Below are 14,987 nucleotides of genomic sequence, written 5' to 3'. Positions count from 1 at the left end.
CTGATTGGTTATGGTTTCCATTGCACACTGGCTGGGAAAAAAATTATGCCTAAAGTGATTCCAGTGATATTGTTCATCTGTATCGTTATTGTTATAGATGTGTGGTGGACCCTATTCTCGTAGAATAGGGAGTGCTTTCTTAAAACTTTATAGTTAATTATCTTAATTACTTTGGTGTAAAATGCTAACTGGTAGTTTATATTCTGATAAGGCAATAAAACATTAACACCACCAGTATAATACCATGCTTCCTAATTCCAAAACAGCTGTGATGCTCCGGGGCATGGACTCCAAAATACTGTGGTATCTGGCACCAAGACATTAGCAGCAGGTCCTTTTAGTCCAAGCTACAAGGTGGGGGCTCCATGAATTGGATTTGTTGGTCCTGCACATCCCACGGATCTTCAATCAGATTAAGATATGAGTAATTTGGAGGACAAGACTACACCTTAAACTCTGTCATCTTCAAATCATTCCTGAACCATTTCTGCAGTGTGACAAGGTGCATTATCCTGCCTTCTTCCCATATGTCTTGCTGCCATTTCTTCATCAGGGATTTTGTGCTACAGCATCTCTTCTGTGTGGTCAGACCTAACAAGCTAGCCTTTACTCCGCACATACCTCAGTAAGGCTTGGGCATCCATGACACTGACGCTAACTCACCAGTTGTCTTCTTTTGCATTATTTTTGTTAGGTGAATCATTCAATGAAACCGGTACGATTTGGACTTACACACTTTTAGATTGTTTAAATATTACTTTTCTGAACACCCCACAGCATTAATGACATATATAACTTCCTGATAAACTGATATTTTCCCACCTCAGGCATCAAGATCTGAGCACTATTAATCTTCAACCTCGTTATGGACACTATTGGAGCTCTGAATGTGATCATAAAATGTATTGGTAATGAAATTAACATTTTCCTATTAATCAGATGTCCCTCACACTAATTCATTATTTGCAGATATAAAAGTTACATAAAATCTCAGACTTTTTGCTATATTAAAGCCTGAAATTATTATTTTTTTTTTTGTGACTGCAACCTAATTTTTGAAGTGGGTTAACTTCAGAATTTGAGCTATAATCTGTTTTCTTATGATTGCTCTGAACATTTCTGCTCATTGAGCTCAGGTGCATCCTGTTTCCACTGATCATCCTTGAGATGCTTCTACAACTTGATTGGAGTCCACCTTTGGTAAACTGTGTTGAATGGACATGATTTGTAAATGCAAACACCTGTCTATAACGTCCTAGAGATAACAATGGATGTCAGAGCACAAACCAAGCCATGAAGTCCAAGGAATTGTCTGTAGACCTCCGAAACAGGATTGTAATCGAGGCACAGGATCTTCGGAAGGGTACAGGATCTTGGGAAGGGTACATAAAAATTTCTGCAGCACTGACGGTGCAAAGAAGCATGTAGTCTCTGTTACCCTTAATGGAAGAAGTTTGAAACAACCAGGACTCTTCCTAGAGCTGGTCTCCTGGCCAAACTGAGCAGCTGATGGAGAAGGGCATTGGTTAGACTGGTGACCAAGAACCTGACCATATGTGGAGATAGAAGAAACCTACAGAAGGACAATCATCATTGCAGCACTCCACCGATCTGGGCTTTATGACAATGTGGCAAGACTCAATCCTCTCCTCCGTGAAGACACATGAAAACACATTTGGCATTTGCAAAAAAAGCATCTAAAAAAAAACCTCTACACTACATCAGGCAAGATTTTCTGGTCTGATAAACAACCATTTCAAGCATCATCTTTGAAGGAAGCCAGATCTGCTCATCACCTGCAAAGTACCATCCCAAAAGTAAAGTGTGCAACAACCTTGTGCTGTGGAAGGATTTCGCGATTATGCCCTGACTACTGGAGAGTTGATTGAGATGCACCCAAAATGTTTATGCAACTGGCCCCAGAACAGCATAGCAACTGCATAGTAACATGCAACCATTTACAACACAAAAAAAGCCTCTCGTATTTTCTCTGAAAATATATCATAACTTGTAGGTGAAGTTTTTTAATGAACTATTATTTGGGAGATTTTAGATACCAACTCTTGACATTTGTTTGTTCATCTTGAGCTGACAGCACTCTTTGATAATTTTTTTAATTAACTATGACTGTTTGGTCAGTTTAAACAGACATAGTTTAATCCATGAGGAAGCCAATCAGTTAGCATCAGGTACGCTCCTGATTCACAGTGTAGTTTTTTTTTTTTTTTTTTGTGGTAATGATTCGATTCATTTGGGGTGTACAGGGTTGAGAAATGTAATAACATAATAATGAGTTTTATTAATTGGAGACATCATCACAGTTATAGCACAGGAACTAATCTGTTTTCTGGTTTAGTTTAATTTCATTACAAATTATCAACATAAAAATAAGAGTGAGAAATAACTTGAATTTCATAATTTCTTAGTATTTTGTTCTGTCCTGATTTATATAAATGAACATCCAACATGTTTGTGTAGAACATGATGATCTGGAAGAAATTAAGCGGAAGTAAATCTGACATATTGTACAGAAGTTCAAATGATTAATGTCACAAATATTTGAAATGGGACTGAAATAATGCTTATTCAAACTTTTATTTTGTGTTAAATAAATAAAATTCAAAATTTCTAAATTGTTTATATTCAGGTGTAAGTTAGATTTAGCATCCCAAATGTTCAGACACTTAGAGTTTTGTAAACATTTGAACACTTAATATGACAGCTGGTGTTTTCCAGCATGTGTCGCTTGCGGGGCATCCAGCTGGGGGCGTCTTATGTTGGGTGTGTGTATTGGAGCCCAAATTAAACCAGGGCGGGCTGTGATGGAATGGAGACATTAAATTCTTTCACATTTGGGCGTGAGTTTTGTTTCCAGATAAATGGCCATCACTCTCCATGAGGGCGCGACTGATCCTTGCTTCAGAAACATTGGAATGTGAACCGGGGTTTTTTTTTTTTCTGTTTGAGTGACGTAAAGCATGCTGAGGTTACCCCACCTATTTGAGTGTGCTTGTGAACTTTGGCACCTCGCTGCGTTTGTGAGCGTTATGTGTGTGGATGTTTTCTCTTTACTGCACAGTGTACAAATCTGCTTAACATTTCAGTCTAAAATCCAAATTATGTACAATAGAGAGAAATCATCAGTTTTGTTAAGGCATGTGCAGGTATGACAAACCCCTTTTTTTTTTTTTTTTTTGAAGAGGCAGCTTTTTTCTTTCTTTACCATCAGTTAGAGTTGGCCAGACTCCAATAACTTGTCCCATTGATCTAAAGCTAAAACGACCCTGAGCGCGCACACAGCCAACCGAGCGAGAGGGCAGGCGGATGTAAAAACATTTTTTCACCCTCGTGGGTTTTTTTGTTTGGGCTCAATCCCCAGTCCTTTCAGGGGACATAAAGAAAGCGCTGCCCTCAGCAGGGTCATCTGGGATAGAGCTGCGGCAGAGGCGAGAGGCAGACTATAGGTGGCGATTAGGCCCTCTAATGTGTGATGAATCCTTTTAGAATCACATGATATGAACTAATGTCACCATTTAATTATAAAACAACAGAGAGCGAGAGGGATCACAGTGACCAACTGTACTAAAGTGAGAATGACCAGTATGGATGACCACCTCAATTCTCACATTTATATTTCTATGTGAGCTTTAAAAAGCATGTTAAAACAGCCCTGCTCATGTAAGATGTCAGTCGGAATTACACTAATGGACACCTGTTGTCCCATCCAACTCAACTTGAAGGGCTTATTTGTAGTGAAGTAAATTTAAGATGACCTACAGTAGAAAGCAGGGGGTCTACCAGTGTGAGAGTATACAGCCCATTTTAAACAGAACAGCAGATCTCTGTCGACGTGCACATTGTGACTGAAAAACAGATTCACTCAGATTCACTGTGACTGCCATTTTGCCATTAGACACTTTCTCTTGTTTAGTATGTAAGTGTGAATCCATACATTCTCTGTACTGAACTATAATGGTGCTGGAATGTTCACAGAGAGGGTTGCCGTGATTTTGCCAAGTACCACATCTTCTGAGAGTGAAGGTTGGTCGTGCTCTAACCCGGACCCCGCCCCTTCCACACAAGAGTTGAGCGGTGTGTCAAGCTTCGACGCAGAGCTCCTCCGCCTTCTCACCCAGGCCGTCGAGGACCTCGGCCTCGATTGGTCTTTGCCTGAGGAACCCACGCCCAGCAGGCTGGATGGCTGTTTCCTGCCTGGGCGATGCTCGACACCTCACTTGAGGCCCGCTCCCTTTCTGCCGGAACTTAACAAATTGCTGACTAAAAGCTGAAAGGTGCCATTTTCTGCTAGGCTGTGACCTACTGTCTCTTCAACGCTCTCCCGTGTGGACGGTGAGAAAGACAAAGGATACCTTTCCATTCCTGCCGTCCAGGAGCCGGTAGCCACACATCTGTGTCCACCTTCCACTGGCTGGCGGTCAAAGCCATCGCTACCTTCAAAAGCCTGCAGGACAACTTTGGCTTTGATCGGTCGCGCTTAATACCACCACCGGTCAAGCCGTATCAGCACTTCATGCCATGGCTGTGCTACTAGTGCATCAGGCCAACCATTCGCCGCAAAATGGATGAGGCGGGCACGAATTCTGAGAGCTTTACGGACCTCAGAAGCACTACGGACTTAGCTCTACGAGCCACCAAGTCCGCGGCTCAAGCTATCGGCAGGAATATGGCATCCCTTACGGTGACTGAGAGACACTTGTGGTTGACGCTGTCTGACGTGAAGGAGTCCGACAGAGCCATATTCCTCGACACGCTGGTTTCTACAGCCGGTCTGTGTATCTGGTCTCTACAGCCGGTCTCTTCGGCCCAGCGGTCAAGGGCTTTGCAGAGAGATACTCGGAGGGGTAGAAAACTTCACAGGCCTTCCGCTTAAAAGCATTTCTTGCTGAAACATTCTAGTTCTGCAACGAGTCGCTCTAAAAAGCAGCCGCCCAACCGGAACACAGCGCCACCACAGCGCAGGGATTTTCAGCAGTGCTCGCAATCTTCTAGCCGTCACAGACCACCTCCCCCTCGGGGACCCAGGCAGATAGCGCTGAAACCTGATCCCTCAAAGTCTTCCTGACCACGCTAGGAAGACGAAGATTGTCGAGTCTCACTTCGGCGCACTGCCATCAAAGATAGCGTGTGCCGCTCTCTCAGTTCCCTCAGCAGAGGTGACTGGAGAAGTGTATTCTACAGCCAATGAGCCCGTTACACAACCCACTCACCTGTACCCAAAGGCCGTTTTCACGGCCGCACAGATAAATCTCAAAAAGAGCATTATTTCTGTCTTTCCAGCTTATGCTGAAACTGTTGCAAATGTAGGAAATGTGCCCACGCCCACGTACTCACCCCTACACATAAGCACAGCCCGTTCAGTGTCACACACTCATTCACGGCCAATATCACTAAAACCGGCTCACGCAGCATGCAGGTTTCTACAGCAGATATTTCCTAGTTCCAAAGAAGGATGGTGGTCTCAGACCCATCCTAGATCTCAGGCGTTTGAACAAAGCCCTCATGCAGAGATCATTCAAAATGCTCACGACCAGACAGATTATTGCGCAAATACGTCTGAGAGACTGGTTTACCTCAATGGATCTGAAAGTGCACGGAGTGCATGGACGCAGTGCTTGCTCCCCTGAGACAACGGGGTTGCGCTGGCCCATGTATGGCCCAGCTGCCCGCTTTATGCATTTCCCCCGGTCGCACTGTTACCACAGGAGATCAAGCAAATCAGTGAGAGCGAATGCTCTGTGCTCCTCGTGGCGCCATTCTGGAGGAACCCGGTTTGGTTCCCAGAGCTGATGGAGAAGGCTTTATGCTTCAAAGTGGTCAGTGTTTTCCGGCTGCTGCTCGGGTCAAAACATAGACACACAATGCTGTAGCAATGTGGAGATCCTCTCCTTCCTTCAGGAGATGTTGGAGAAGGGCATGTCCCCTTCCACGCTCAAAGTGTACGTGGCTGCCATAGCAGCGTTTGTCAAACCTATGCTTGGCCAGCCACTGGGAAGGAACAATCTCATCATTCGTTTCCTGAGAGGTGCTAGGAGATTACACCCTCCTCCAGCCCCCTCTGATTCCTGTCTGGGACCTCTCCATGGTCCTGGATGCTATTAAATGTGCCCCCTTTGAACAGTTGCAGTCCGTGGATTTGCAGTATCTTTCAATTAAGACAGCTTTCCTTGTGGCTCTCGCCTCGGTCAAGCGAGTGGGTGACCTGCACACGCTCTTTGTGAGTGCTACATGTATCGAGTTTGGATCTAACGACGCTAAATTCATTCTCAAACTGAGACACGGTTATGTCCCCAAAGTGCCTTCCACTCCGTTCAGGGCATAAGTAATTTCACTGTTAGCTCTTCCAAGATCTGATAGCGAGGGCGATGCAAACCTCCTCTGCCCGGTAAGGGCACTGAGGATTTATGTCGGACGGTCTGCTGTTTTCAGACAGTCAGAGCAGCTCATTGTTTCTTTTGGTGACCATACTAAGGGACTAGCCACATAAAAACAGAGCCTTTCCAGATGGATAGTTGACGCTATCGCTCTGGCTTATGATTCTAAGAGTCTTTGCTACCCACTAGGCATCAGAGCTCATTCCACAAGAGGCATGTCCTCCTCATGGGCATGGTCTAGTGGTGTTTCAATCCAGGACATTTCATGGCGGCAGGCTGGGCCTCCCAGTCTACATTCTTTAGGTTCTATAACCTGGAAGTTCCTTGGAGGGGGGAAGCAGTTGGGGGTTCAATGCTTTGCTCGAGGGCACCCAAGTCATGGTATTGCCAGCCCGAGACTCAAACCCACAACCTTAGGGTTAGGAGTCAAACTTTCTAACCACTAAGCCACGACTTCCCCTTATATTTAATAAAGTCTCTTTTTTTTTTTTAACTGTTGTTAATACTGCAGTGTAAAACACTAAATGCACTGTTATTAAACCACTTTAGAATTTACCCTGGTGTAATTCTACTATGCCGTGACTGATTTATTTATTAAGATATTATGATAATTATTTGAAGAATGTTGATATCCAAAGTGTTATGGTGACCACTGACTTTCATTGTATGGACAAAAACAAATAAACAAGCACAGAGACAATTCTCAAAATATCTTTTTTTATGTTCCAGATAAGAAAGTATGGCATTCAGGTTTGGAACGATATGAGGGAGAGTAAATGATGACAGCATTTCACTTTTTAGTGAACTATCCCTTTAATGTGCCATTCAATTGTCAGTACTTAGGAGTAACAAAATAGCAAAGGACAAAACAGAATGGCAGCCAAAGAAAATTATACAGAAAATTATATGTTTTAAATTTTACAATTATTTAGTGTAACTTTGATTGCAATGAGATAATGGAAATAAAGTAATTGGCACCAAATGGGACCACAGTTACAGTATGATTTAATTTCTGTGTTGTAATGTTTAACATCAACAGTCATTAACTGCACATGAACACCTTGGTCCAGACTGGGCCCCAAACATATTGAGAGGCTTTCCTGATATAAACAACACAGCTCAGTGGTATTCAGGCAGAGAGGCTGCATGAATTTCCAAGGTGATTAAGGGCTATAAATAACCACCTGTGTGTTTTTAGTTCTGGGATGGTGCTCACATAAACACATAGACCCTGCCCTTCATAGATAACACTGCAACTTTCAACCCACAGACAACCAATCGAATGACACCCCTCAAACACTGGACTTAACACCTACTGCGTATCACCTCCTCTTCAATGACTGGCTCCATACTCTTTTTTTTTTTTTTTTTTTTTTTTTCAGAAACTCATACTACCCCTACAACTATCCATTTTAATTGATGCCATTGTGTTTTTCTTATAGCAACGATTGATTACTGTACTTCTTATAGTTATATATACTGATATTCCAATAGCTCTGAACGGTAACCATCACATGAGGTTTGCCATTTTCAAATGAGCATTGTCCTTCTAATCCTTTGGCCCTAAAATAACCCAACACACTTATCCTCTCATAGATATCTAGACACTGAGCACATGAAACAGCCAGTAGAGCTTCAACTGCTGTGTGTGTGTGTGTGTGTGTGTGTGTGTGTGTGTGTGTGACAGAGTCCATTCCCACAACACACAGCATGTGCTGACTAAATGCAATAAGGGACTGTTCAAATGGACCAGTACGGTGTGAATAGAAGTTCTCTGAACTTGAACTCCACTGTCAGATCTGATGTTTTTAAGCTGATAGTGTTTAGATCTAACTCCTCTCAACATCTCTCATGCTTTCACTGTAGCCTCGCATGAAATTAATCCATTTAACTTTTCTCCCAGTGCTGGTTTATGGCTGAGAATGTGAAAGATTTTCTTATATATTTAATTTGATGTTTATATTTTTTAATTTAATATTATTTACTGTCAAATTTTACTAGCCACATATATATAAAAAAGATAAAGTTGATTTTCCTTATTCCTAATAGATTTTCCACAGTCTTAGGTTTTTGCAGAAAAGGTGCCTCTGTTCCAGTAGAATAAACCATCTTTTTGAGATATCATTAATATTTAACATTAAATGTGAAATAACCACAGACTACACAGATCTGTTTTGATCCCATTACCAGCCACAAACTAAATATGTTTTATCCAGAACTGATGCTTGATGAAGAAGGTGTACTTCTGGGTGTGTATTTTCCAAACACTGAGATAAATGAAAATGCTACCAGATAATTCTCTCCAGGTATTACCTCTGTAGCTACTAGCAGACAGCTAAATGCATTTAAGCTACTTAAAGGGGCAACATTTGTAATTTTACTTTCAGATTTTAAATAGCTTGCCAACAAAACAAAGCATTTTTTGTCTGACACAAACAGAATCAGGATATCAATTAGGGTCACAGCATCAAATTGTCCATTTCATAAATTGTACGTACATGACACCACATCCTCTGGCCTGCTTGATATTGCTGCTCCCTAAGGGAGGGTTGATGTGTCATTTTAGGGTCCTTCATCATTCAGTCTCATTCTCACTTCCCCTCTATAGGAATCTGGAATGGAGGACTGATAAGCATAAAGGTTAGAGGTCAACGAGTGCACGTTCTTGTTTGAGATGTGCTCAGGCTTCTTGCAGATTTGTTTCTCATTATGGTTTTGGCATGGATCACATAAAATTGCATGAATGCCTTGACAAAGGTTAGCATCATTAACTTTTAAACTAAAGTCACTTAAAAGTCATTAAAATTACTTAATCTTTTTTTTCAGTCTTTTTAATAGCCTTTTTACAGAGCCTTTTTAGTGAACAGGCAAGCACTTGAAAGCCTTTAACATCAAAAAAATTAAATGTGAGTTTTGATGCCTGCTGTTTACAAATGAAAAAGACAGAGTAGTCTACATTTATGGTACAAAAAGTTTATTTAGTAACAGCTTTGTAAACATTTGAGGTAAATGAACATTTACATCAACTTGTTCTTATAAAATTGAATACACAAGGCACTTCTCTTAAGACAGCATTGAAACAGGCTGCTGTTCTGAGCATATGTAGGTGGTTCATTTCCCTGATTGGTCAGAATAATCAGCTCTGCTAGAGAAAATCAGTTCAAGAAGTTCAAGAAATGAGTGTTATCTGAGAATAATGGGCTGCAACTAAGTACACTACAAACGGCTCGAGATAGGAAAGAGCTGGCTGGCTGGCCTTTTCAAATTCATAATTGATTAAATGCTATAATGCACAATGTTCAAATTTTCTGCTGTCCTTTCAGGCCACTACAACAGTCCTAAAATAAAACATGGGTGTAAACGTGTATATTTCTTATACTCTACAAGTGCTGTTTTATAAATTACATTTGATGTTATTTAAGTGGAATAATACTGCCATCAACGCAACAACTTTTACCATTAAGACATTTTCCTTTAAGGATCAAAAATATTTCTTCCTTTCTATCAGTGTAATAAGTATTGAACAGTGTCTTTTGCCTAAATGTGCAAATCTTCTACTATTTACTAAAATGTAAACTTTAAGAACCAAAATATGACAAAATAACACACTTTCATTTATGGATACATTAAAACAGCAGAAAATAAATAACATACATCTGTAAATGCTGTGATCTGATAAAAGCAATTTTAATACTGTTCTAAGCAATGTGATGAAGAAATGTATAATTTTTTATATCTCCTTAAATGGATTGCTGAAATGTATACCTGATAATAAAAGCAACATACGCTGTGTTTAAATGGGTCTCTAGAAACGGATTTGTAAAGGTTTCTAAAATAAATAAAAAATCATGCTATGCTGTCATGTTGGTGTGAGTTATTATGCTTACAGAAGGCATGTTCTATACAACAGCAGTAGTATTCAGTGAAAACGAATGAGGGCCTTGAGAGTGGGGGGTGGGAGTAAACTCATTTCAGCATAAGACACTTGCAGGATATTTTTATGTCCATTTTGAACTTTTTGGCAACCACTAACTGACTTAAAGCCACTAACTGAATTAAAAACCAATGAGGAATTCAAATGTTCGTACTCCCCTCATCCGATTAACTACTTCAAAAGTGATCATGTATCTGATGGGAAGACTGGACATGGTCATATATCAAAACTCTCAAATCCAGCAGAGTAGGAGGATGTGAACTTCAGATCAAGGAATTGAAAAAATAAAAAATAAACTTAGTCCAGAGAATACACAAGCTAAATGAGAATTAAAACTCTGCACCATTCAGTAGTACAACAGTTATCTAAATATTCAACTTGCCTCAGTAATATTTTCATTTTTCAGTGTATGGATGACCTTTTCTCTGTGATGCATTAAAGTTTGCAACTTTTATCAGGCAATGTGCTTTTTTCTTTTTTCTTCCTCAACCTTCTGATTTTTCTTTAGCGTGAGGAAATGTAAAGACAGATGCTGGAACAATAAAAAGAGGGGTGTTCATGAATTTGACAACTACTTTCCTTATTTATTTCAACTACTTTTTCCCCTCCATTTCTCTCAAATGCTATTCAACTCTTCAAAAATAAATGAAAAATAATACATGAGAGTATTTCATTATCTACTCAATTAAACCACAGAGTGTATTTATGTTGTATTTTAAATGTTTTTGTTGTTGTTGATTATTTGTAATCTGTATTATTGTACTGCAAACATTTTATATTTGGTTTCTATATCAATATACTTAATAAATCGAACTGACTGAATGGAAATTCATAAGACTAATTTAAGTGACATTTTTTTCAGTGAATCATTGAGATTCTGGTGTAACAGCCTGCATCAGGTGTGCTGCTTCATTCAACTACTGCATAACACTAACCAGCATTCAGAAGCCCATAAAAATGACTTGGAAAATGGAATTAATAATGAATGGAATGAATCTTTTCATTCCAACAATATGCCTCTCACTTCCTCTTGTTTTTTGGTGTCTTATTTTTTGTTGACAAAAACCTATGCTTTGCAGTGGAGAGCCACTACACCGCCAAATCATTGGGCCTTGCTCTCGCGCTGCTGGCTTTACTAGCCCTGCTCAGTCGTCGAGCATCAGTGAAAATAACGGGCGGCTCGTGCATCTCCACCGTGGTGGTGACGTGCCCCTCCTCCGGCCCAGCGCTCAAACCAACGCCAGGGCATTTGGGGGTGCTGGCGTGCGGAGCGGTGTCTTTGGCTTGCCGTCCGTTATCGGAGGAGGAAGGGGAGGTGGCGTTCATCTCCCGAGTCTGCTGCTCGGTGGCCAGGTTGGCCCAGTTCTGCTCGGCAGCCAGCCTGTGGTTGTTGTTGCTGATGTAGAACTGCGAGGACTCCTCACGCATAGGGTCCATCTTGAACTCAGCCGTAGAGGGCACTGACACCGGCTGGAGGAACGCTCCGCCACCCACGGCCACCTCTGTGTAGTCTGGCGGATAGCTGAGGGTGGCAGGCACAGTTCTAGGAGATACAGGCTCCGCTTCATCTGCGTTGGGCAGCGACTCACGGTCGGGGGCAAACTCGTTGGTCATGCCCTGTTTGACCTTCTTCCATCCGAGGTGATAGATTTCGAACAAATTTAGCAAAAGGGACACGCAAGCCACCACAAGCATAAATATGATGAAGATGGTCTTTTCCGTGGGCCGGGAAATGAAGCAGTCCACTATATTGGGGCAGGGCCACCGCGCACACTTATACAGAGGCCGCAACTGGAAACCATAGAGGAAATACTGACCTAAAATGAACCCCACTTCAAACAGGGTCTTGAAAATGATGTTGAACACGTAGGTGCGCAACAAGGCACCTCTAATGCGGATTTTGCCATGCTCGTCTCTGATTGGCGGCTTCTCCTTTTTGCCACCGCCACCCCCACCACGTCCACCAGACTCCCCTCCCCCTCCGTTTCTATACAGGAGTTCTTTCTCATCCTGGAGCCGACTGGCCTTTCGCAGCTCCTCCTCGCGCTCTTTCCGCTTCTCTTCCATACGAACGATGTGCAGGACATGGCCCAGGTAGATGAGCGTCGGTGTGGACACAAAGATGATTTGGAGCACCCAGAAGCGGATGTGGGAGATGGGGAAGGCTTCGTCGTAGCAGACATTCTCGCAACCGGGTTGCTGTGTGTTGCAAGTGAAGTCCGACTGCTCATCGCCCCAGACCTCCTCAGCTGCCGCTCCCAACACCAGAATCCTAAAAATGAAGAGTACTGTCAGCCAGACTTTGCCGATCACGGTCGAGTGTTCCTGTGCATTCTCCAAGAGCCGTCCAAGAAAGCTCCAGTCACCCATGCTTCACGATTTCTAGCCTAGAGAGAAAGTACAGTCTGAGGGCGAGAGAGAGAGAGGGAGTCAGGTGAAAAGGGGAACAGAGAGGATTTATCAGAACTAGTTAATAAAAAAACATCTTATACTGTACATGAGACCTTTGGATCTTCTCAGGCCTGCACTGCCCATTCAAACTGGGACAGCTAAAGGCAAATTAACGTATAAAACATGCTCAGCCCTCATGAACTCACACAACATTTCACGGTTCTGCATAAGATCCGAATGGTCAGTTCTGATGAAGCACTTGCTAAGCCCAAAATTTATCAAATGATATTTAGGAAAACCAAGCTAATCAACCTGGTCATTGATCACTGTAAATATCACATTCATAAAAATATTTGACAAACTTATTGATTCCGTGAGCGCTCACTATTCAACTCTCTAACTGGCTGCTATGAACCTGGCATGCACAGTGTAAGCAAACTCTCTCATGCTCGCTTTCTCTCCAGCCACTGACACACACACATACACTCGTACACACCGTTTTTCACAACACTCATACACACAGTCTCTTTCTCTCTCACCTGTTCGCTTCACTGCTCAGCAGGCATGTGCTGAGATCAACATTATAATGTTCAAAAACAGTTGAAAGCATTGACTGGACAGTGATGCGTGGAGGGCCCTGATAGAGCTAATTTCAGGACATCAGGATGAAAGATGCAATGAAATATGGAGGCAGAGCACTGCCAAAACCAGGCCACTTTATAGTTGTGAATCTACACCCAGATCATGTCTACATGAGTAAAATGAATTGCCAGCTAAAAATTTACAATTCATGAATTCACCCTGTAGGTCCTGTAGGTGAATCCAGAAATGAGTGTCATGATATAACCTCAGGGTTTTTATCAACACAGATTCATCTTATCATAATAAGCTCAAATAAACAAGAAGATTGAACTCGATTTAACAGAACAAGATTGAGATGGAATTGCCAGTAAACAAAGAAACCCAAAAGAGCAAAATATACAATAGAAAGAAAAACAATATATTTACTTACTAAAATTATGTTGTATTGAGGGCGGCAAATCCATCGACTAAGATTCTATATCAAGTCTATGACCCTGAAAGAGAAAGTGCAGGTTACATAATAATAATCGAAATGAGTTATTAATTTATTTGACATTTAACTTTATTTATTTGACATTTATATATTTTTACATAACTTTATATAACTGTAAAATATTTATTTATTTAGATAAAAAAAAATCCTATACCATTTTCATAGATAATAATAATTTTATTTATGTCTAATTCCAGTCAATTGTGGTCTAGCATGGCTCATTTCTATCAAAATATCCTAAAAAAATATTTTAGTTACCAAAGCAGCTATCATTTTCATTACAGTTATTAAAGTTGATAGTTTATAATTGTCACTAATACTTGGCATAAAATATGCTGTTGTTAATATAATTCCTGATGATAGTAATTGTCCACTGCTCTCACTGTACATTCAGGTCAAACTGTCAGAGAAAGGCAGATTTCTGCTTGCACTGATTATGTGCTGATGCCTGTCATCTCAAACAACAGCTCTATTCTTGAAATGTGTCTAAATTATGTTAGCTTGTTAGAAGGCAGAAACCATTCAAAATTAAGTCTAAGTTGATGGCCTATTAGTTAGCAAAAAGTCATATTAATTGATGTGGGATGTTAAAGGATAAAAGATTTGTACACCTAATTTAAAGCATACCTTGACTGAAGTAGGCAAACTTATCTAAAGAAAGCAATATCCAGCGGCCACTGGTGCCACAGTTTGAGTGCGTTGAAAGCATACAGACCTCCCAAAGGTAGCAGGAGCCCTCCCCGCTCCCCCTGTTCCCAAATCCTGGCAGCACTGCCAGCTTACCAAACTCTTTTGAAAGTGGCCGGCCAACTTATTCACTCACAAAAGTTCTTCACACATAGACCCGGGGTCAAACTCTCGTAGAAAGCCTAGTTTTTCATGGCAAACCGAGTGTGGAGACGGGGTCTCACCAAGCGCAGCTGTCTCGGGTTCCCAGCCATCGCTACTGTCACTTTGAGTGGTCATGCAAGAGTGCTGCGGTCAGAAAGTGGACGGCCAGTCAGCGCGCACGCCACGCCCCGCCAACTGGGGTAAACTCATCGCCCCAATTTAACTATACACCATCACATAATTTTACAAGAAGACAGATGCTTTATTGTAGTTTATAGTGTTTTTAATAGTGTAATAATAAAAACAATGTATGACACTGAGATTATAACAGAAGCGGGACGTTAATGATTGTATCTCTCCGCGG

At 41.4% G+C, this 14,987-nt stretch overlaps 1 protein-coding gene across 1 annotated transcript; it reads right to left on the bottom strand.

Moving 5' to 3' along the window:
• Nucleotides 1–8,051: 8,051 nt before the first annotated feature.
• On the bottom strand, nt 8,052–14,823 carry LOC128019715 (gap junction alpha-3 protein-like). The gene is made up of 3 exons (XM_052605864.1): nt 14,420–14,823; nt 13,730–13,793; nt 8,052–12,731 (listed from the first exon to the last, which is right to left on the bottom strand). The coding sequence occupies exon 3, from the start codon at nt 12,694–12,696 to the stop codon at nt 11,416–11,418; it is 1,281 nt and encodes a 426-aa protein (XP_052461824.1). The 5' UTR covers nt 12,697–12,731; nt 13,730–13,793; nt 14,420–14,823; the 3' UTR covers nt 8,052–11,415.
• Nucleotides 14,824–14,987: the final 164 nt, after the last annotated feature.

The sequence above is a fragment of the Carassius gibelio genome, chromosome A9 (genome assembly GCF_023724105.1).
Source record: "Carassius gibelio isolate Cgi1373 ecotype wild population from Czech Republic chromosome A9, carGib1.2-hapl.c, whole genome shotgun sequence".
Lineage (NCBI taxonomy): Eukaryota > Metazoa > Chordata > Actinopteri > Cypriniformes > Cyprinidae > Carassius > Carassius gibelio.
The sequence above is the reverse complement of the archived record's forward strand: the minus strand, read 5'-3'. Positions and strand labels throughout refer to the sequence as shown.

What these genes read in the sequence shown, in the direction of transcription:
- LOC128019715 (XM_052605864.1), bottom strand. Translation starts at nt 12,696, where the DNA reads ATGGGTGACTGGAGCTTTCTTGGACGGCTCTTGGAGAATGCACAGGAA.